At 50.6% G+C, this 21293-nt stretch overlaps 1 protein-coding gene across 6 annotated transcripts in view; it reads left to right on the top strand.

Annotated features, from left to right (window-relative positions):
- The window catches only part of TJAP1 (tight junction associated protein 1), a 40572-nt gene extending 20371 nt beyond the window's left edge, over positions 1 to 20201 (top strand). For 5 of the 6 annotated variants that reach the window (XM_069852441.1, XM_069852439.1, XM_069852440.1 and 2 more), the window contains 10 exons: positions 3117 to 3211; positions 4785 to 4838; positions 6721 to 6879; positions 9935 to 9963; positions 11088 to 11249; positions 11888 to 11954; positions 12421 to 12450; positions 13649 to 13756; positions 14471 to 14554; positions 16218 to 20201. In XM_069852441.1, coding sequence (XP_069708542.1) covers positions 4794 to 4838; positions 6721 to 6879; positions 9935 to 9963; positions 11088 to 11249; positions 11888 to 11954; positions 12421 to 12450; positions 13649 to 13756; positions 14471 to 14554; positions 16218 to 17534 — 2001 coding nt within the window. In that variant the 5' untranslated portion in view covers positions 3117 to 3211; positions 4785 to 4793 and the 3' untranslated portion in view covers positions 17535 to 20201. The remainder of the gene's footprint in view (positions 1 to 3116; positions 3212 to 4784; positions 4839 to 6720; positions 6880 to 9934; positions 9964 to 11087; positions 11250 to 11887; positions 11955 to 12420; positions 12451 to 13648; positions 13757 to 14470; positions 14555 to 16217) is intronic. The other variant, XM_069852444.1, reaches the window with a different exon arrangement.
- Positions 20202 to 21293: the final 1092 nt, after the last annotated feature.

Genomic DNA, 21293 nt, shown 5'->3' with positions numbered 1-21293 from the left:
GAATTACTTTTAAGACAGTTCTGCAGGTCGTAGTGGGTATGACAGGCACGTGATACGTCCAGTGGTATTTATGTCCAACAAGAACTATGTAAGATTGTAGAGTCTAGGGATTTCATTTTCTTTGGAAATACACTAGGTGTTAAGTAGGGCTTGTTATGTGGTCTGTTGTTCAGTGGCTAGCCTGATCCCTTTTGATTGATAGCCTTTGGAATTGTTCCCTTGCAGGGAACAGAACAGAGGTTTCTGCCTAACAGTCAAGGTTAATTTGTATGGAAAAGCAGGAATGAGCAATAATCCTCCCGAAACTCAATTTTAATCCAGGAGTCACTATAATGCTATTACTGAGATCTAAGTTGTGAGCATTAATATAGAGGCAGAACTGAGATGCAAGTTTCTGCACTGAGAATTGTCATCCTTTTATTTTAAGATGACTCTCAAAGCAGCTAGCAGTAGAATGGATACGAATGTATTTTTCATTGAGATGCCTTCTCTAAATGAAAAGATCTCTCATTAAATGTTAAAGCATCCTTCTATAACCTTGCAGTCCTTTTTCGTTGTACTTGGCACCAGCAGTCTAGAGGTGCTGCTTTTAACTTCCCACAGCTTGTTCTTCTGTCTTGGACAAGACCTCTTGGTGCACTTAGATTTGTCTTGATGCACTTGAAAGTTGAGTATTAGCAAGATGAAGTAAGATGAAAGTTAAGTATTAGATACCTTTACACTTAGTGCATCAAGGTTTGTCTCACTGATGGTGTCTCACTTATTATTTGCCCTCATCAGACTTACTGCAGCAGCTTCTCACATAGTCTGGCCTACACATGGAGGCTGAGATGTTGCCTCTACCCATACGCACAGGAAGGCAACTGGACAAGTCTCTCTGGCTTTTGCTTCTCATGATGCTTTGTTGTAACAAAGGAAATTGCTAGGTTTCCACTGCAGTCTTCTGATCCTTTCTGTGTTCATTTCTGTTTGCCTGGTAGAAGTGACTGTTGCTAATCACAGAATGGTCAGGGTTGGAAGGGACCTGTGGAAATCATCTAGTCCAACTGCCCTGCTAACCTGGAGTAGGTTGCACAGGAATGTATCCAGGCAGGTTTTGAATATCTCCAGAGAAGAGGACTCCACAACCTCCCTGGGCAGCCAGTGTTGTGTCTCCTTACAGTAAAGAAGTTGTTCTTCATGTTGAGGTGGAACTTCCTGAGCTCCAGTTTGTGCCTGTTGCCCCTTGTCCTGTCACTGGGCACCACTGAAAAGAGTCTGGCCCCATCCTCTTGACACCCACCCTTTAGACATTTATAAGCATTGATAAGATTCCCTCTCAGTCTCTTCTTCTCCAGGCTAACCAGTCCCAGGTCTTTCAACCTTTCCTCAGAAGAGAGATGCTTCTGTCCTCTAATCATCTTTATGGCCATCTGATGGACTCTCTGGTAGTACCTTGTCTGTCTTGAGCTGGGGAGTCTAGAACTGATTGCAGTACTCCAGATGGGGCCTCACTAGGTCAAAGCCGAGTGGGAGGAGAAAACCTCCTTTGACCTGCTGGCCACACTCCTGTTGATGCACTGCAGGATATCATTGGCCTTCTTGGCCACGAGGGCACATTGCTGGCTCATGGTTAACTTCTTGTCCAACAGGACTCCCAGGTCCTTCTTTGCAGGGGTGCTTTCTAGCAGATCAGCCCCCAACTTGTACAGGTGCAGGGGGTTATTCCTCCCTAGGTGCAGAACTGCACACTTGCCTTTGTTGAACTCCATTAGGTTCCTCTCCACTCAACTTTCCAGCTTGTGCCGATCTCTCTGAATGGCAGCACAGCTTTCTGGTGTGTCAGCCAGTCCTCACCGTTTTGTGCCACCAGCAGACTTGCCGAGGGTACTCTCTCTCCCCTCATCCAGGTCATTGAATATGTTGAACAAGACCGGGCCCAGCAGTGACCCCTGGGGAACACAGCTGGCTGCAGGCTTCTGACTAGACTTTGCACTACTGATCACAACCCTCTGAGCTCTGCATCCAGCCAGTTCTCAATCCACCTCGCTGCTCACTCATCTAACCCATAATTCCTAAGATCGCCTGTGAGGATGTTACGGGAGACACTGTCAAAAGCCTTGCTGAAGTCAAGGTAGACAACATCTGCTGCTCTCTCCTCGTCTATTTAGCCCATTATGTCTTCGTAGGCTATCATATTGGTCAAGCATGATTTCCCCTTAATGAATCCATGTTGACCACTCTTGATAACCCTCTTTTCTTTTTCTCCAGTAGAATTGGAGCTACTGCAGACAATAGTCTCCTGGGAAAAGGACTGTAAATGTTAAGGAACATTACTGATGAGAGATGAAAGGGAGAGATAAAAGGGACCAGGGGGTTAAGTTTCCTCTTATATTACAGTGCTAATTAGAATAGCGGAAGAGCTGCCTTCCACTGTAGCTCAGGCTAAAGCTGAGCTTCTACAGGGTAGTCAGAATGTGTACTTGACAGCAAGCTTCTTCATAGAGAGGCTTGTGAATAGCGTAGTGGGCAGAATTAGTGCTGTCTTCTATTTCTGGATATTACCTATATCCGTTTATGCTTTGGAACACAACGTCCATCTGTTCTGCAGAGAGTATCTGCTCCTCTCTGAAAAGAGGTATGGTGAATTGACCCACCTTGGGATTCTCTCTCTGTCGTAGCAAGGGATGCTCGGGTATTGTAGGCAAGGAAGGCTTGAGTGTGCTGTTCAGTGCAAGGGAGTCTGCAGAGGGAAATTAAGTTGGTGTGGCAGAGTGATTAGAGCAGAATGACAGAGACTGGCTTCCTGGTGTTGGGCAGGAATGCAGATGGGGAAGCAGTGACCCTTGAAGCCATCTAAAATAAATAGCTGCCTTTCAGAGGTCAGTTATTGGTCTGCACAGGCACCCTGTGCAGCAGAGACATGATTAAAAGACCTGCCTTGTCTGGGACGCATTGAAGACAAGCACCTTATTTTACTGGAGGGTCCTGGCACTAGATAATTGCCTGATGGTGCAGCAGTTTGCTGCAGACCCCTGCCCTGGCATCTGGCTGTGGGTTGCTCTGCACGTGCCTGGTTGTTTCCATGAGTTGTGCTGGTAGGTGACTGACACCAAGTTTCCTTTCTCATGTTTCAGGAGTTGTTGGCCAGATGCTGCTGGATGCTGACAGGGGAAAGCTGATTCAGAGACAAGCAGCCCGAAATGTTTGGACACATCATCACTTTGGATCTGTAAGTCCTTGTTTGAGGGAAGGTTGCCTGGAGGCACTGTGAGTATGTCAGTGTCTCTGGAGATTCTCACATTGTGAGGGTAGGTTTCAAATCCCAATATCTTTTCCAGGTAGGCGGGGATGAGGTGGCAGGTAGAAGAGTTGCTGACTTTAGAGTAGGAGGCAGGACAGTCCTGTGTGAGCCTGAGGAACTGTGTGCTGAGAGACAGGGAAGCCTCCGGCATGTTCATTTTGAGCACTTCTGCAGTGGAAACGTGCGTGGACCCATGGGTGCAGCTGTTCCTGGAATCCTCTGCTTGTCTGCCAGCCCATGTTGCTGGTGGTTTTGCCTTGATTCTGAACCAGCTTCTGCTGAGGGTTTGTGGAAAAGCAGATTCAAACTACTCTGGCCTGGTCTTTCCTGAAGGTACATGTTCTCCTTCCCTCTCTGCTTCTCCCCCAACCCCTGTACAATACAGCTTTACCCCACAGAGTAGTTACACTGTTGTGAAGCTGTTTTTCCTGTGCTAGTCAAGACCCGACTCTAGCATTGTAGTAAGAAAAGGAACCAGACAGCTTGTTGGGGCAAGGCCAGCACTAGGGTACCTCTTCAGTTTGTCTTGGCAAAGCTAGAGTTTGCGTGGTCCTGGTTGCCTGCCGGCTCCATTCACCTTCAGTCTTGTCTATCCCTGTGTGTGTACAACTGCTCCACGCCCTGTGCTCCTGTTCCACCTCCCAGGGCTTGGTGCCATTGACAGGGAAGAAGCAGCACAGCAGCAAAAGTGCATCAGGAAAGGGAAGGCTCCACTGCAGTCTCTTGTGCCACTGGTAAGAGTGATGGCCACAGAACTGCGTTCTTATAGCTGCAGCCGAGATCAACCCAATTTTGTTCTTGTAGTGATGAGTACCCTGGACTTTGAACAGAGAGGCAGGTTGTTTCTGAACTTGTGTTGTATCCTGGGCTGGCTGGATGCTGTTTAACAAAAGCCTGTTAGCAGCAAGGTCGAGTGTGGTGTACTGCTTGCTGGAAGTCAGAGAGTAGCTTACCGCCTTGTCTTGTGGAGGTGTGGGTTATCACAGCTGTAGGCACAAGGATGTAATGTTTTGGCTCAACCAAGAGTGATAATTGCCAGCTCATTCATAGGTGAGAAGCACTGGCTTAAAAGGATGAGTGAGGTAATTGTTACCATTACCCAGATTCTGTTCTGAAGGATTCACAGTTAGCATCCCTCTGCAGTAGTGGGGAGGAGTAGCTGGGAGAGTCCCATTTTACAGGAGGTTTGTTTAGTCAGTCCTGGAATCAAGGTTACCTTGAAGCTATTGCTTCATGAATTTTGAGTTTGTGTGGTCCTGGTGTCCTGAGTGCCTTGGACCAGATGCCTTTCTGGCTCTTGCTGGGTTATGTGGCACCACCATCCTAAGTTAATTTAATTTACTTTCAGAAGATCTGATATGGATTGGGGCAGCCACCTGGAGTGAGGTAACCATCCAGTTGTCCTTGGTTGTAAACATTCACTACTCCTTACATATTTATGGGATGAGATTTCAAATGGGTTGTGTTGATGGATGCTAAGCTATTTGTTTCTCCTTTTCAGGGCATCTGAATGAGTGTCCCTGCTTCAGGAAGCTTCAAATTTGATCACAGGCTGGTAAGTGCTCAGGTCCTTATGAGCTAGAGAAATGATGGTGATTTCAGCTTGGGATATCTCCATGCACATCTCCTGTCCTTAGCCTGGCAGGAATTGACGGAAGAATCCCTAGATCACTTGCTTGATGGAGGGGTGTTGACAAACACATTTCTACTCAGGATTTCAGCATTCCCAGCAAGTCAGACTCATCTGTTTTGCTTGGGAATGCAGTGGAATGTGGGTTTGGTATGCTGGATGTGATTTCTTTTCTCTAAAGCATTAGAGATCTCTTCAACTTCTTGAGTGTTTTTAAGGAGAAGGGCCCTTGAGGGAATGACCACAGTAAGGGGGAGTTTCCAGCATTCTGATAGTGGAAATTTACAGGTTAGTCCTAGGAAGTTGTTTGTGTCTGTGGATAAGTTTGAGAAACTTCTGTGAGCTTGTATTTTTAGCTGAGTGAAGGACAGCATGCAGATGTTCCTTGAAGTGTAAAGCTTGTTGTGGCTTGGAGCTGCTCTGTGCATGGTGCAGACACCTCACACTTGCCAGTCCTCCCAGGGAGCTCAGTCTAAGTGTGAAGATGGGACAGTTAGGCAGGAGAGGGTAAGGACTGGAGAGAATTCTTGTAGCTCCATTTAGACGCTCAACATGTGAAACTCCACTGGCCAAAACACAAGGGAAGTGAAGTCTGCTAGGTCACTGGCCCAGTAGTATCCATTGACTGCCTTGAGGGTATGTGAATGGGAATCAGATGGCCCTGAATGGAGAAGAGGGGAAAGGGTAATCTGAATTGAAGCGGGTCTGCACTTTGAAGTGCTGCATGTCAGGCGCTCATGATTGTAGAGGTACTAGGCTTGATCAGTGTTAGGATCCAGCAAGGGAAAGGGGAATGAGAAGTGGGTGCTTACCCCAGATATAAGGTGACTATGAACAGTGTATATATCATCATTGGAGAAAGTCTGGTATTGGGCTCTGCAGGGACTGCTTGGTGTCTCCAGCACTTCTTGTCTTGTATACAACAGGATGGTTGAAAACCTGGCTGCATGGGGGGAAGTCTTCCTGCCTTCCACTGCAGTCCCAAAGTGGTGGAAAGGAAGGAGATTCTTCCATATGCACGAGATAGCTGCTTCCCTTCTACCCCATTTTTTGCTCTTGTACTGCAACTGCTCTTCCAGCAGGAAGAATCTTGTCCAGCATGGGTGGGGTGAAGGGACCAATGTGGTCCTTCTGCTAGTGTTACTGCTGCATGTTGCAAAATCTGGCCTTAGGTACCAATGTCAGTGGTGTTGCTCCCTAATTTGATGCCACCTGTGACTTGGGTGTAGTGTTTGTTTTTTCTGACAAGAGTGAGCAGTTGTGATAGTATGATACCTCCTGACAAGCCTCCTGTGGTCTCCTCCATTTAAGTTCCAGTGCAAGCCAAAAACTTCTGGGTTTGGGCTCTTTAATGGCTGGAGTCTCCTCCCACAGAGTCTCTGCTGACAGTGACAGCACATGATCAATAACTCCTGCTCCAGCTGTCACTGCTGCCTGTAAGGCTTGCAGTTTCCATATTGGAAAAGGCCTTTCCTAAAGAGCCTAATCAATATGCTGCTGTGAGGTCTGTCCTCGTTTGCTATATATAATCCGGACACACACACAAACTGCGTGTGTAGAGGCGGGGAGAGATGTTCCAGCCCTCTGCTTTCCCTGGCTGGGAGAAGAACACAGCTACCTCTTACTTTGCTCCCTCTCCTGCAGCTGCTGCTCAAGGCTTGTGGCCACATCCTTTCCTTGCTCTATTAGCACTCTGCATGGGGACCTGCTCTGGGATTCCAGGGGAGCCACATTCCTGCTGGGTCACTTCTAGGGTTCGATGGAGCGCCTGTGACTGTCTCTTCTGTGCACTTTCTGCTGTTGGTAGGTAACCCGCTTTTGGAGCCACGCAAGTGGAAGGATGTCGAGCACAGCTCCATCGAAGAAGCCTTACCGCAAGGCGCCCCCGCAGCATCGTGAGGTCCGCCATGAGGTACCCATCATCCGTGATGACCAGGATGGAGTGATCTTGGCCGAGCAGAGTCAGGTAACGGCTTGCCGGGTGGCAAAGGGCTTAACACCATTGCACCAGCAAACAGGGTTTAATTACACCAAGGCAGGCCAGCTCAAGCAGGCAGAGGGGTTTGAGGTTTGCAACCTGAACTTCTCATCGTGGTCCCTCGAGTCCAGCAGTGAGAAGGAAGTGACAGGGTGCAGAGCAGAGTTGAACATCAAGAGCCAGACTGTTTCACCAGCACTTCCATGTGGTGGGAAGATGGGGCAGCAAAGTGGGAAGCGGTGCCCAAACCGCAGCCGTGGGCACCTCAGCAAATTTGTGAGCCGTAGTATGGAGACAGTTGTGGCATCTGGAGATGAAAGACACCATCCCACTTGCTCTTTTAAGAGCAGAAGCCTGGAACGCTCACTTATGTTTAAAGAGCCTCCTGAAGTCCTGACACCAAGGAAGTTTCGGGTCTCCTCTACACACCTGCCTCTCAAAGGGATCCTGAAGCAGACCAGCATGACAGGCCCATGCCCTGAGAGCTTACGCAAGTCCCGCTCAGTAGAGACGCTTTCCCATGGCCGCAGCTCAAAGAAGTGCAGTGATCCCCAGCTCTGCCTCAGCCGCAGGGAGAAGTGCTCACTGGAGCACAGCAGCAGCACCACTGACTTTGTAAAGCGCAGAGAGAAGATCACAGAGGAAAAACTGCAGTTCTCCAAGTTCCTGGATGAGATTACCCAGCGCGTGCTGAGTCCCAACCGCTTGCGTTCACCGGGAGAGACCAGGGGAGCAGAACAAGACCAAAACTCTCCAGTTTTCCCCAGAAGCTCTGTGCCACAAGGCCAAAGTGAAGGTCACCTGCAAGGGGTCAAAACAAAGCGTGCAACTGAAAAATCCCCCTACTCAAGCAGAAGAAAAGCAGAAAAGAAATGTGAGCTGTTGGGAGTGGCTTCATGCCTGAGAAAGTGTGCTGAGGAGCCTGAGAGAGCTTCCAGACTAAGAAAGAAACCCATCCTTGGGAGGAAGGACAGTAAGGAAAAACTCCTTTCCTTGGAGGGAAGGGTAGTAGATCTGTGTCAGTATGAGCTGCAGAAGCGGGGGCTGGCAGGGACATCCTCTGGGCAGCAGCACTCACTGTCTCCATGGAAAAGCAGTGCAGAGGGCAGAAGGGATGAAAGCAGTCCCTGTTCACAGCTATTGCAGCCACACCATCTGTGTGCTAAACTTGGGCAGAAGCGTGCAGAGGAGCCGAACTACCCAGAGAAAGGATCCTTCTCCACTCCAACACGCTGGAGTCGGGAGGAGAGGCCTACCCCATCTAGATCCTCCCCTTCCTTCAGCCTGGCACTAAACAAGGTAGGTGCCAGGGCCACCAGCTCACAGACAGGGGTCTTGCAAAGGCCAGATCTCCCACCTGGATCTCTAGTCTGTAATGCAAATGGGGAGAGTGAAAGCAGTCTCCCCAACCTCATGTTCTGGGTGCTTAATAACCAGAAGCTGCTCTCTTGTAGATGCCATTCATGGCTATTCTTCAGGTTGGGTATATCATCCTGTGAGAAATTGGCTTCACTTTGCCCCCATGAGTTAGGAAGGCAGGAGCTGGTGCTGTTCTCCCTGCTGCAGACCTTCCAAGTGTTTGCAAGTTGAAGGGCCTCCCTTCATTTGAAGAAGGCATGTGCAGAAGGCAGGCAGCTCTGTTGTCAGGAAGTGTTGGGCTGCTCCCGGTGCTTTCTGTGTGCCCTGTGACTGGCTCTTTTGGGGTACTAGATCTTTATATGATGGCTGTTTCAGGTCTTTGTAAGCCTTCTGCTCTTTTCTCCAGCCCACTTTGTGGCCATCACTTCATTTTAATAGGAATTGCATTGTCCCCTTTGCCTAGCATCTGCTAGCATCTGCTCTGTGTTTGTAGGGGTGGGGGAGGCAGTTACTAGATAATTCTGCATGAATTAACCAATTGCCATATGGGGTGAGGAAGTAAGAAAAGAGTGGCTTGATGCTTTATTTGCCTTTAGGGACAGGAGGATGTATGCAGGTGATAAGGACCATCAATTTAAAACATGAATTCATGAAGGAAGCAGCCTTATGATGTCCTAGGGCCAGTACTGGGGGTAGTTTTGCCTTCTGTGATATTGCTAGTAACTCAACAGCTTCATGAATGACTGTGTGTGGCATGACCTCTCAGCCTAGAGTTGACTGTGACGCTTAACAGACAATCTAAAGAGTGTCAGTGCTTTAAGTTTGTGCAGTGCTCTTGGTACCAAGCACCAAAAGTAATCCATAGGTAGCTTGGACTTTGTTAGAATGGTCACAGTCTTGGGCTTTCACAGAAAATGTGGTTGCTTCTGGTGCTAATTAAATCTGTTCCAGCCATGCTGGCAGGCAGCAACCATCTCACAGGTTAACGCAGAGTGCAAAGGAAGTGAGAATAGCTGTACACTTGTCACTGTGTGGTCTCCTTGTTCTGCAGGTCTCTGCTCCAGCCATCTCTGGGTATCTTGCCCAGAATGTTTCTTTCTTTCCCAGATGTTTCTGACCTTTGGTGTTTTTTCTGCCTTCCCAAAATAGTTACATTGGCTGGTTTGAGGTCTACAGAAAGAAACTCCTTTTCACATCATAATCTGGATGGTGTAAATGGTGGACCCATTTTTCAGCTCCAAAATGATTTTCTCTTATTCTTTTTATGGGGCTTCAAGGGTGTTGTTATTGCTGTGTTGACAATTTAATCCTTAGCATATGCTGGCCTGTGAGATTCCTGCTACCCATTAACTGTGGGTGTAGAGTAGCCTGAAACACCAGCTAAGGTAATGATGGTACAAGAAATGCTAAGGTTGCACCATGGAGAATAATGTTACCTAACATGTGTGGTGGTTTCTAGTCCAGCTCTGTTACCCTGAACCAGAACACACAGACTGTCTTGGTATCAGACAGCTGAGTGGTGTGTACAGATCCTGGGCATTCTAAGCTTGCCTAGCCTGACCTGTCAGAGCAGGTGAGGAAGAGTCATAAGTATGGTTTAGCGACCAAGATTCTGCGCTTTAGGACGGTGTGAAACCACTTCTTCCTTTGAAAGAATCTCACAATTCTTTTCTTCCCTATGCAGGAGCCTTTGACGGATGCAGAAAGGATGAAGTAAGTGTCCCGCTTCCCCTTTATGCTTGTCATACTGCAACTGTGTGGGTGCTGATTCCTCCCATCCTGCCTGTGCCACCTGCACGGCAAAGCTGACTAGCCCTGTGGGCTCCTCTCAGATCTGCAGTATTCCTGGGTCATGTGGGCAAAGCTTTAGTCTCTGCCTTGCTAACCTCTGCCTTGCATGTCTGTCCCCCTGGAGAGGGAGGGAACACAGAACCTTAGCGCAGGTGCAGGTAGGAGGAGTTGGTAGGTGTGAAAGAAAGTAGGAGATGAAACCTTTAATACAGGGGGAGAGGGGAGCGCCATTTTTAAAGTCTTCTTGTTGTTGCCGTGTTTTGGTGTAAGCCACCAGATGCAGTTTGCAGAGACCTGCTACTGACTGAGCATGAGGGCTGAGCCCTGTGGTGGTGTGGCGCGCAGACAGCTGCTAGCATTGAGCTCCAGGCCATAGTGAGGAGCAAGCTTGTGCTGCCAGAGAGAAGCTGTGCTTCTGGGTTTCTTTGAGCAACTGAGCACAAAGGAATGAAAAACAACAGGAAATCCTTTTGACCACCAGGCATGTCCTGGCTGGGAAGGAACAGAGCAGTTTGTGTTGGAATGGGGTTGAGTGGCAGCTGTGATCACATCTGTACACGTACCCCACCACTTCTGCTTCTGGGCTCAAGGTTGTATCGAGTCCTCTCTCCACCACCTATTAGAGGTGTGAGGGCTTTTGAACAGTTTTGAGGGAGAAGTTACTTTACTCTTTTTGCCTTCAACTTTTCTAAGCTGAACTGTGATAAATTATTGAGCGGGTTTAATTCACCAGCGAGGGACATTGGAGCTGTGCAGCTCATCTGGCTAGTGGCTTTATCCAAGTACTGTAACCTGAGAGGGAGCTGGGAGCCGTGGCTGTCCAGCTGGCATGTGCTCCTTTGCCCCTGCTCCAAGAGAGTCTGAGTCTCCTTCTCCTGACAGAGATGCACTTCTCGCTATGTGTGCTGGAGTCTCCCGCCGGTTCAGTCCTGGACTTCCTGGGGCCCCTACGTGGGGCCTTGGGCCCTAAAGCAGGGCAGTGGGGTGGGGGTGCTGGTGTGGAGTTCCCCATGTGCACCCCTATACCTTGTTCCTGTGTGCCCCAGGCTGTTGCAGCATGAGAACGAGGAGTTGCGTCGACGGCTGACGTATGTGACTAACAAAATGGAGGCGATGGAGAGGGAGCTGGAGTCAGGTCAAGACTACCTGGAGATGGAACTGGGCCAGAACCGTGAGGAGCTGGAGAAATTCAAGGACAAATTCCGTAGGTATGGAAAAGGAAAGGAGACAGATAGAGTTAGAGAGATCCCTCCCACTAAAGACTCCCTCAGCTGCTGTGAGCAGGCTGTTGTGTAAACCAAAGGCATGCTGCATCCTCAGGTGCACCCTCAGGCAGCAGGGGAGTTAAAGGCTCTGCAGCCATTACTTTAGGATACCGTGTAGGAATGCTGTCAGCACAAGGGACTGACATCACAGGCAATTCTCCATCTATTGGATGTAAGGCAGGGTCCAGCTTGTATGGTTACCCCACGACTGTGAAAAGAGCCACTGATGGCTGCAAGAAAATACATCACCACTTTACCTGACTTTTACCTCAGTCAAAAATCAATGCCAGTCACTGATTACGTGCTTATATGTGATACAGCTTGGAGGAGTCCTCCAAAGTCATTCACACCCTCCCCTGCAAGATCCTTTCACCCAGCCAAACCTCATCTTGCCTCCAGTAACTTAGGGATCTGAAGGCCATTATGTGGCAGAGGTGAGGTGTAGTTAATATGATTAGCTGTTTCAGTGCCATGAATACCAGTCTTTCTGGAGTTGTGGAGTTGGTGGTTTGCTTGGCAGCCGTGAAGGGGACTTGAGCAGGTGTCTGAGATCCATTCCCACGTATATCTTGTTTGTGTAGGTTGCAGAACAGCTACACTGCTTCCCAGAGAACCAACCAAGACCTGGAGGAGAAGCTGCATGCCCTGGTAAGTTCCCTGTCAGTCGCCACAGAGAGGAGGTGGGAGAGACCTGTGTGTTAGGAGCAGATGGGGGAAGGGGCCCTGGCCTTGCCCAGCAGATATGGCAGTGGGTGAGGGGTGAGATTCTGGCTGTGACCATCTCCTTGCCATTCAGGCTGGTATCATGAACTGGTTTCTTGATTGACTGAGCCCTTACTTGGTCATGCACGTGAGCTTTGGTTCCCCTCAACATAATTGCATGATATTCCGTCATGTTGCTTCAGTCCCTCTCAAAATGCTAGGGATGTGTCAGCCAGTCTTGGGGTGGTCATCCTGGGGGGACGGGGGCAGTCAGAGCGGAGCCAATGTGCCTGTATGTCTGTTGTGTGCATTCATAACACTCATGGCTGTTTCTTTTCTCTCCCTTCCCCTCTCTCTCTCTTTCTCCTCCCCACGCTGCCGCTGGCACACACTGGGCGCACTCACCTCTCAGGCCTCTCTCAGCCAAAGCTGGATTTTTGCAGTTGCGTCTTTTCGTTTGTGTGTTTTTTCTTTCCTCTTTACGTGTCTCAGCCTGTTGGTTTCATTGTCAGTCCCACATACACCATCCCAGGTGGAGGGGCCCCAGCCCTCGTCCAGCCAAGGGCTCACCTGGTATCCAGCAGCTGCCCGTGGATGCAGCAGGTCCTAGCTTGCAGTGCTCCATCTTAAGAGCGTTTGACTCTGATCCAGCTGGAGCATGGCGTGCTGGGATGTGGTGCCCATAAGCTGTGGCACTGCACAAGATGCAGATGGCTGTGAGCTTCATTTGCTCCCTTTTCTTCCCCTTCTGGGCTCTGAGCAGGCAAGTTCCACAGCTGAGATGCTGATTGCCTCCGTATAGTCCAGGATGAGATTTTTTTTTTTTTGTTGTTTCTAGCACTTTAATTTCTTAGGTTAATATTCACTGTTGTGGTGCCTGGAGAGACTGCGTACGTGGGAAGCATTGTCTTCCCCTACCCCCTTGTGTCACTGTGCCATGCCCCTGATGCACAGTTGGGCCCTGGTGGTCACCACCTCAGAGCACCCTAGCCCCGTGTTGGAAAGAACTTCTTGAGAAGGGAGTGGCTTGGATGTTCTGAGCTGTTGCCACTCTCTGCTCTTGCGTCTCAGTCTCTATCCACCCTGTGACTGTTCGGGAGTCTAGAGAGGCAAGATAGCCTGCTTTAGGAAGGACATTAACTGAGCTCCAGATTAAGCTACACAGGTCCTTTTTGTTACTTAAGCAAGGCTTAAACTCTTCCAATATGTCGCCCTCTCCCTCACAGACAGGCCTTTTGTCCATTCAGCATGGACTGCTGGACCTTTATGGACCTGTTGCCCCAAAGAAAAGGGCTGGCTGTCACCAGCTCAGAGCTCTTTGCTGCTCAAAACCACTAGCTTTCCACCAGGCACCATATGAAGCAGAGCAGAGAGGGAACACAGTTGTGCTGCAAGTAGAGATACTGCATTAAGGAGATTCAAACAGCCTGTGGTCTCTGTAAAGACCACAATGGCTGGCTCCATTTGGCCCTTGGAGTCCCTCCCTTAGTAAGGAGCCAGAGCGTCCCCCCTGTCTGTCTGTCTGGAAGTTTTTGTATCCCAGCTGAACATGTCATTGTGCTATGCTTGGGCTGAGGTGGGTGGTGAACCCAAGTTCTTCTGTGCTGGGGAGATTTACACCTGATGTTTTTGCATCCCAGATTAAAAAGGCAGAGATGGACCGCAAGACGCTGGACTGGGAGATTGTAGAGCTCACTAATAAATTGCTTGATGCCAAAACCACCATCAATAAGCTGGAGGAACTCAATGTAAGTGTCTGCAAATGGCTGCGCAAGTGTGTGAGGACAGGGCTTTTCCTCTTGTTCAAAGTCATCAGTGTAAAGGAGCATGTGAACGACTTCACTGTGTACGAAAGTGTGAGAGCTGCACACAGCATTAGGGACAGACAAACAGAAAATGGTCTGAGGGGTTGCACAAGAGCTGATCTTTAAATTTGATGTATTTGCTCTTTTGAGCTTAGGGTTTGACCTGAGTCCAGGCTGTACCAATGGAGGGGTCATTTACTCTAGAGCTGGAAGAGAGCTGGTACCTTTTCTACACCATTAATATACAAATTATTTGATCTACTGCTTGTTTGTATTAACCTCTCTTAGGTCCCTCCAGTCTGTCTGAAAGATGCTTGACATCAGGCAGTGTCTTCAGGCACGGCTGAGAGCTCTGGGATGGGATAGCAAATGTGGTGGGACCTTTGGAGATCATTAAATCCCCAGAGGGAGACAGGTTTGCTACACTGACAGTGTGTGTGCCTGCAGCAAGGGCTGGAGTTGAAAGGGACACCTTGGCTCAGTTGTAAGAAAACAGCATAGGGGTGCGGAGAGGAAGGAATGGTAGGTGCCCTTGCGACTGATCCATCAGATGCTGCCTCCTGCTTCTGTTCAAGCAGCATCTGGTCAGCTGGCACCTCTTGGGGTAAGAGGTCAGACCAATCTGATGCTGTTGCACACCTGTGTCCTTTCTTTCAGGAACGCTATCGACAGGACTGTAACCTTGCAGTACAGCTGCTCAAGTGTAACAAGTCCCACTTCAGGAACCACAAGTTTGCTGATGTGAGTAACAGTCCTGCTGAGGTGGGGAGGAAGGGTTCCTGTCCTCTGCCTGCATCTTGCTTTCTCTGCTGGACTGTTGGCCTCTCATCCTTCAGGCTCATATGAGGGGCGATGCCTGTTCCCACTCCCACTGAGAAGGCAGGACAGAGCCTCTGCCAGCTCATCTTTCACACCAGCTCCATTTCACAGCTCAGCCAGGAGCTGTTATAAAAAGCACAATAACCTTGAATTTGATAGCCTGATGGGTGCCTGATGGGAGCTGGCAGGAAGACAGACCTCTCTCTTACCCTGCTCTGTCCCCTTCCTCACCTGGCCACATAGAAGAGCCGTGCTACCTGAGAAAGAGTCAAGCAAGTAGTCTGCTTCACTACTTGCACTGGAAAGTGTGAGAGGCAGCTTTCAGGGTATCATTTAGCCCTCCTGAATGGGTTAAGTTGGTACCAACTCATACTCTATCTTATGGGGTTTGTTCAGCTCAATCTGCCCTCAGGATGGGCAAAGACAGGGTTTACACCTTTCATATTAGTAGCATCACTTCTTCAGTTGGAAGTATCATTCAGGCCCTTAACCTAGCTCTCTTTGTTGTACCCATAGTGTCCAGCCCTTTTTGCGTTCCTCTAGGCAAAACCATGTGCTTGTCTTTTTTAGCTTAGCAGGTGACCACTATGTCACCCTCCCCCATTGTGTCTCAAATTAGCACTCTTGAGGTCAGTGTATCAGTTACTGCTGGAGTAACCTTGACCTCTCTCCCAGCTGTCTCCCCTCCCTGGAGCATTGAATTCTGTGCCACAGAGTGCCACGTCACACATGGCTGCCATGGGGTGAGGGGATTGGTGCTGAGCAGCTGTGCAGACGGTCTGCCTCGCAGCCAGCTGTTGCCATGCAATGTGCCTTGCATCCTCAGCTTTGGACATAGTTTTCTTCTGGCTGTGTTTGGACAGACCTTCCTGTGCTACTGAGTGTCTTGTGAAGCTCTGCTTTCCACATCGTGCACTGTGTGGGTGTAGTGGCCGAGGTGAGAGCAGTGTGGCAGGGTGATGGGGCAAGTAGTAGCGCCCGTATGCATGAGGAGGAGCACTGCTTACCCCTTGTTGAGACCCCAGTCTTGCAGCTTCGGTAATAAACCCCATATTTCCCTCTCTGAAATGGAGAGAGTGAGGATGAGGTGGTGAAGTGGGTGGGAACAAGGGAAGGCATCGATTCTGGTCTGTGGGCAGGCTGCCAAGATGGCATGGCAGCAATTACCACATTCAGGGAGCACTGTGGATCCTGGCACTGGGGGCTGTTGAGTCACCTCAGTGCAACCACCAGCTGATTTTCCACAGATCAATAGACCTCTTCCTAGCATGTGCTGGCTGGACCTTGTCTCTCTGCTCGCAGGCATTGAGGATTGAGCCTGTGTGCAGTCTTTCCTTGTTCTCTATGCAAAATGGGGCCTGTGAACCGTGGCCTAGAAACGCGACTGGTATGACAGCTAGAGAGCCTTGTTAGTCCCTCACCTGGGACGGGTTTGCTTTGAAAGGAGATATATTTCCTCAAGGCATATATGTGAATGTTAGAGTCAAGATAAGGAGTACAAAGTACACGTGAAGGTTGGTTAGAAAGGGCAGATTATTTGACATGCATGGCAGCCCCCTTTTAACGTCTTTTTCCTTCTCCTTAGCTTCCCTATGAGCTGCAGGACATGGTCAACAAGCATTTGCACAGCACTCAGGAGTCCTCAGGCCCTGGTCAAGAGACAGTCCACACATTGGCTCCATCTGATGTTGTGCCCACCTCAGTCATTGCCAGAGTCTTGGAGAAACCAGAATCCCTGGTTCTGAATTCAGCCAAGTCTAGCAGTGGCAGCTGTCCCATGGCTGAGGATGTCTTTGTGCATGTGGACATGAGTGGAGCCCCTCCTGATGCCTGCAACAGCACGGGGCAGATGGGGAAGGAGGGAGGAGATGTGGGGAAACAGCAGAATGGTGGCTGCAAGCCTCAGAGCAGCGTGGAAAACATGCCAGAGGAGGTGCCTGCCTTTGAGAAGCTAAGCCCATACCCTACACCCTCACCTCCCCATCCTATGTATCCTGGGCGCAAAGTGATTGAGTTCTCTGAGGACAAGGTAAGGATCCCAAAGAACAGCCCCCTGCCCAACTGTACATATGCTACACGCCAGGCCATCTCCCTCAGCCTGGTACAGAGCGAAGATGAGAGCTGCGACAGGCACCACGTGCTCCCCAATAGCCCTGCTTCAGAAGGGTGCCGTTCGGCCTCTAGCTGTTCCTGTCAGCAGTCCCCCAAAGTAGCCAGGGCTCATGGCTCTTCCCAGAGCAGCCCATTCAGCAGCCCTCCTCAAATCCCGAGCGCCTTTGCCAGCTCTGCCAGCTCCGAAGAAGACCTGCTGGCCAACTGGCAGCGGATGTTTGTGGACAAGGCACCCCCCACCTCAGAGCAGGTGCTGATGAACCGCACGGCCTTCAGCCGTGACACAGCCCCTGAGCTCCAGAAGAGGTTCAGCCGCTCCATGCAGGAGCTGGGTAGGGCAGCCTCGGCCTACTCGGATGGTGAGGAGTCTGCACAAAGCTGCAGCTGGACCGTGAGCCGAGACTCAAGCGTGGACACAGACAGCACTGAGTCCAGAGCCCGAAGGAGCCATTTCTCCTCAGACTATGGTACAGATTTCTCCCAGGATGAGGCCCAGAAGCTGTTGCAGGGAAGCGGTGGAGGCACTGCTGAACCTGGAAGCCCCTCACCAGAGAAGCACAAGGATTATGTGGACCTTGGCTTTCCTGAGAGCCCAGCTGAGGAGAGAGAAATGTTACTCCAGGGAAGCAGGGAGATCAACCAAGGAAGTGTCCAAGAGGAAAGTGGAGAAGGCAAGGTCAAGCTTCCCTTCAGTCGGCCACACCGCAGCCCCAAGAGGATGGGAGTCCACCACTTACATCGCAAAGACAGTCTGACACAAGCCCAGGAGCAGGGCAACCTTCTCAGCTGAGGCAGGGCAAGAAGCAGCAACGTGCTACAGAGGTGCGGGCTGCCACCGTCAGTCCACCGTGTGAGGGAGAAACCCCCCGCATTACCCTCCTCCCAAGGGGGCTCTGCTCTAAATTTTATATTTATTCTCTTCTTTTGCTACCTGGAAGAGCTGAGGTTGCCCTTCCCTGGCACCTCAGACCCGCAGTACCAGCACACACAGTGTGCAGAAGCACACCCACTGCCCTGGCACACTCGCAGCTCTCTTCACAGCCTCACGCTGGTGCCTGTACCGAAGCTCATTCTTGGTGCCCCTCGTCCTGGTGCCTGTGCCTCTTTATGCTCGCATCTTTCTTCCCCCTTCCCACTCAGGTACCTGAGGCCCTGCGTGCTCTCATGCTGGTTGCTCACAGCTGCTCTGCTGTCTTTTAACTTCTGCCACAGGGCAGAGTGCCTGCGTGGCAGTGTCTGATTCTGTGGGAGCCTGCAGGGTCCACGAGTGGGGCATGAGGACTCTCCCAGCGGATGGCATTGGGCCCCTGGGGATGTGTCTCATCTTCCTGCTGGGTTTCGTTTTCCTCAGCTGCCCTTTGGGTGGTTCTTCAGAATCTGCCTCTGCAGGTCTCCACCGCTTGGCTCCTGCACCAGGCTCAGCACCTGGCCTCTGCTGAGGCAACACACGGATGCGGGTGCTGTGGCATGGGGCACGGGTGCTGCCTGCTGAGGTGGTTCAGGGAGGCGTTTGCCTGCTGGGTGCTGGGATTTGTGCTTGTGTGTCTTCTCCCTCACACCTCTTCTCCTGCTCTCTGTGCTGTTGTTTTGTTTGAACGGTGCTGACGCTTTGCTCTTGGGTGGGCTGCTTTCTTCTTTCCAAGCCTTTGGTTTTGGGGTGTATTATTTTTTTTTTTCTCCCCACCCTGCATAAACAGACACAGCTGTTGGCAGCCAGTCTGATGACTGCGCTGAGGGTGTGTTGAGGAGGCTCAGCTCTCGGAGCTGTGCTTCCTTCTGATCCCTGCTTCCAGCCTGCAGAAACCCCTCCAGACTTGAGAACAAGTTCTCACCCTGGGCGAGCAAGGTGTGAAGGACACTACTTGGCTTTTCTGGGCAGGGCTCGGTGCAAGGGCAGCGTGCTGAGGAGCTGCTCCCTGTAGATGTACTACCTCACGGCTCAGCAGCAGCGCTTTGCCAGGGTCTCCTCACATGCTCCCTTCTCTGGGGGGTTCCAGGCTGGCTCTGGCGTCTCTCCAGGGCCTCCTCCTCTGGGCAGGACCTCTCTGTGCGTTTTTCCTAGTGTAGTGTGAGATTGTGTGACTTTTCTTCGCAGTCTTCTGTGCTTGGTGTCTTGTTTGGGGGGAGGGAAGGGGAGAGGTCTGTAGATACAGGTATTTTTTTGAGGGCTTACTAGCCCAGGTGTTCTGTTTTTATTTTGTCCTGTGCTCTTGTCTGTCCGGTGTTTCTTGGCTTCCTCAGAGAGTGTGAGGCAGAGAATAGCCTGGTTCTCTGCCCCGGGCCCCCCTCACACCCTGCTGAATGTCCTCAGCCTTCTGGATAGTTACTGAGTTGGGTTTGTGTTGTCCTCTCACCCTACTCAACGAGGGCTCTTTGCTGGGCTGTAGGAGAGCAGCCTGCTATCCAGGAGGGAGTTCCTTTTCATACACTTACAGCAAGATGCGCAGCCAAGAGCTGCCTGGGGCCCTGCTCCCTTCCCCAGAGCCCCTGCCTCTGCAAAGGGCCTGCAGCTTGCAGCTGGGCCCAGCCAGGGCTTCAGCTCGAGCCTGGAGGCTCCAGAGCCTGTGAAAGGGAGCTGCACGTCTCTCTGGTGGCTGTGTAAGTTGGTTTGTGAGCTACTGCCTACATGCTCGCCTTGTTTCCAACCTCTAACAGTTGTGGAGCTGGATGCCACCCTCTGGCAGAGAGGTGGGACTCAGTATTTCACTACAGTATTTCACTAAACCTGTGCAAACAGGCTGGTGCTGAGAGCAGGAGCCACCTCTGAGCCTGCAGGGTGTTCCATCTCCCCTGTTCTGAATGTGGCGGTGGTATCCTTGCATTTGCTCTCATCAGCCACTCTGCTGCTGCGTTTCTTCAGCTCTTCTGCAGCGTTGCTGAGGGCTTGCACTGCCATGGCTGCCAGCTCGTGCCTCACGGACATCACCTGGGGTTGGGTGCTCAGTGAGTGAGCTCCTCTGGCTCGGAGGCTGCTCATGGACTGCCTGTGGGACAGCACAGCCGCTTGGGCAGGGGGGGAGGCATTGCCCCTCGGGGCTCAGCCCCATCTCCCCTGAGTCCTGACACGCTGCTCAGGGGACAAAACTCACTCTTGCTGAAGCTGATGGTGCTGATGGTGCTGGGCACGTAGATTTAAAAGCAAAACAGTGGAGAAATGGAGGGGTGACAAAGGGGTGCCCAGCGCCTCACCAGGCACTTTGGCTTCACGGTGTAAGGCCGCTCACAGGGGCTAAGGGGGAGCAGTGGCCTCAAGAGGAGCAGAGCCCTTTCCCAGCAGGCACAGTGCCTGCCCTCTGCACTCCTGCTCACCTCCAGCAGTATTGGCTCTGGGGCCTTGAGCTGACCCCGCCTTCAGTGTCCCAACTTCAGACTGTTAATCTGTAACTAATGTGGTTTTTTTCTGAAATTTTCAAACTGATGTATATTTTAAGACCAGAAATAAACTATTTTAAAAGTAGGTGGTGATGGCGATAGTAGTCTCTCTGTTGGTTAAGACCTTCACCAGACTGATCCTGAGCATGCTGGGGGAGCAGAGCCTCTCAGGGTACAACATCCTAAGTTTGCTGAACTATGTAAGCCACCCATTAGTTCTCCCAGGGGAGAGTGATCCTGTGACCTGTCAGCTTTCCAGGCAGCTGTGAATTCACTGCTCATCCTCAGTGCCTGCTTTGGCAGAAGCCTGGTTCAAGGCGTTTGTGCAAATCAAGTCTTCTGTGCAGAGGAGGAGTGATCTGTGGGATGAGTGGTGTTTTGCATCTGTAATCATATCCAAGCTCTGGAAACTGCTGTCTAGGTCTGAATGCAGGCAGTCACCTCAAAGATCAGACCAATCCTAGAGACCAGAATCTGTCATGCACAGCAGCACTTGTCTCTTTTGACTCAGAAGCTGACAGTGGCTTAAATGTTGTCTTTTAACGTTTCCCAGAGTTGCCTGGTTAAATGCTCTGGGCAATTTTCATGTTATTTGAAGGCTGTAAAGGCTGTAAAGGCTAGGCTTGTTCTGTCAACACCTCTGCAGTGAAGCCTGTTGTGCTGTAAGCAGGCTCAGTTATTCTGCCTACCCCACCTCAATTATTTTGGTGGCTGTCGTGTCCTGGCGCAGACCTCCATGTGCTGATCTAGGATGAGGCGTAGCTAATTCTTGTAATATTTGTTGGTTTTATTGAAGCCCAGGCTCTCACAGTTGTGCGAGAGCATCAATTCTTCATTTCAGAAACTACGTTACATGGGAACATGTAATATGCCCCCCCGCCCTCTGAGTTCACAGGAGTTTTATAATTCTGGTATCAGTATTTTCTGCTTTTCCTTTGTGTGAGGAGGGAGGATTGACATTGGTAGGACATACCCCACACAGCAAGCCCTCCAAACATGAGAGAGGGAGTTCCTGTAGAATGCCAGGAGGGACATTTGGAAGCATTCCCTTTTTGTGCTGAATGGTGCTGCAGAGGTCAGAGATCTGTGATGAATTTTCCCCCCATCTCCTGACTTATGCCACCTGTGCCCTTCTGAGCAAGGTGTATGCAAAGTGTAACACAGGAAGAGTTTCTCG

The sequence above is a fragment of the Phaenicophaeus curvirostris genome, chromosome 2 (assembly GCF_032191515.1).
Source record: "Phaenicophaeus curvirostris isolate KB17595 chromosome 2, BPBGC_Pcur_1.0, whole genome shotgun sequence".
Taxonomy (NCBI): Eukaryota; Metazoa; Chordata; class Aves; order Cuculiformes; family Cuculidae; genus Phaenicophaeus; species Phaenicophaeus curvirostris.
Note: the sequence above shows the minus strand (reverse complement) of the source record. Positions and strands in the feature narration are given on the sequence as shown.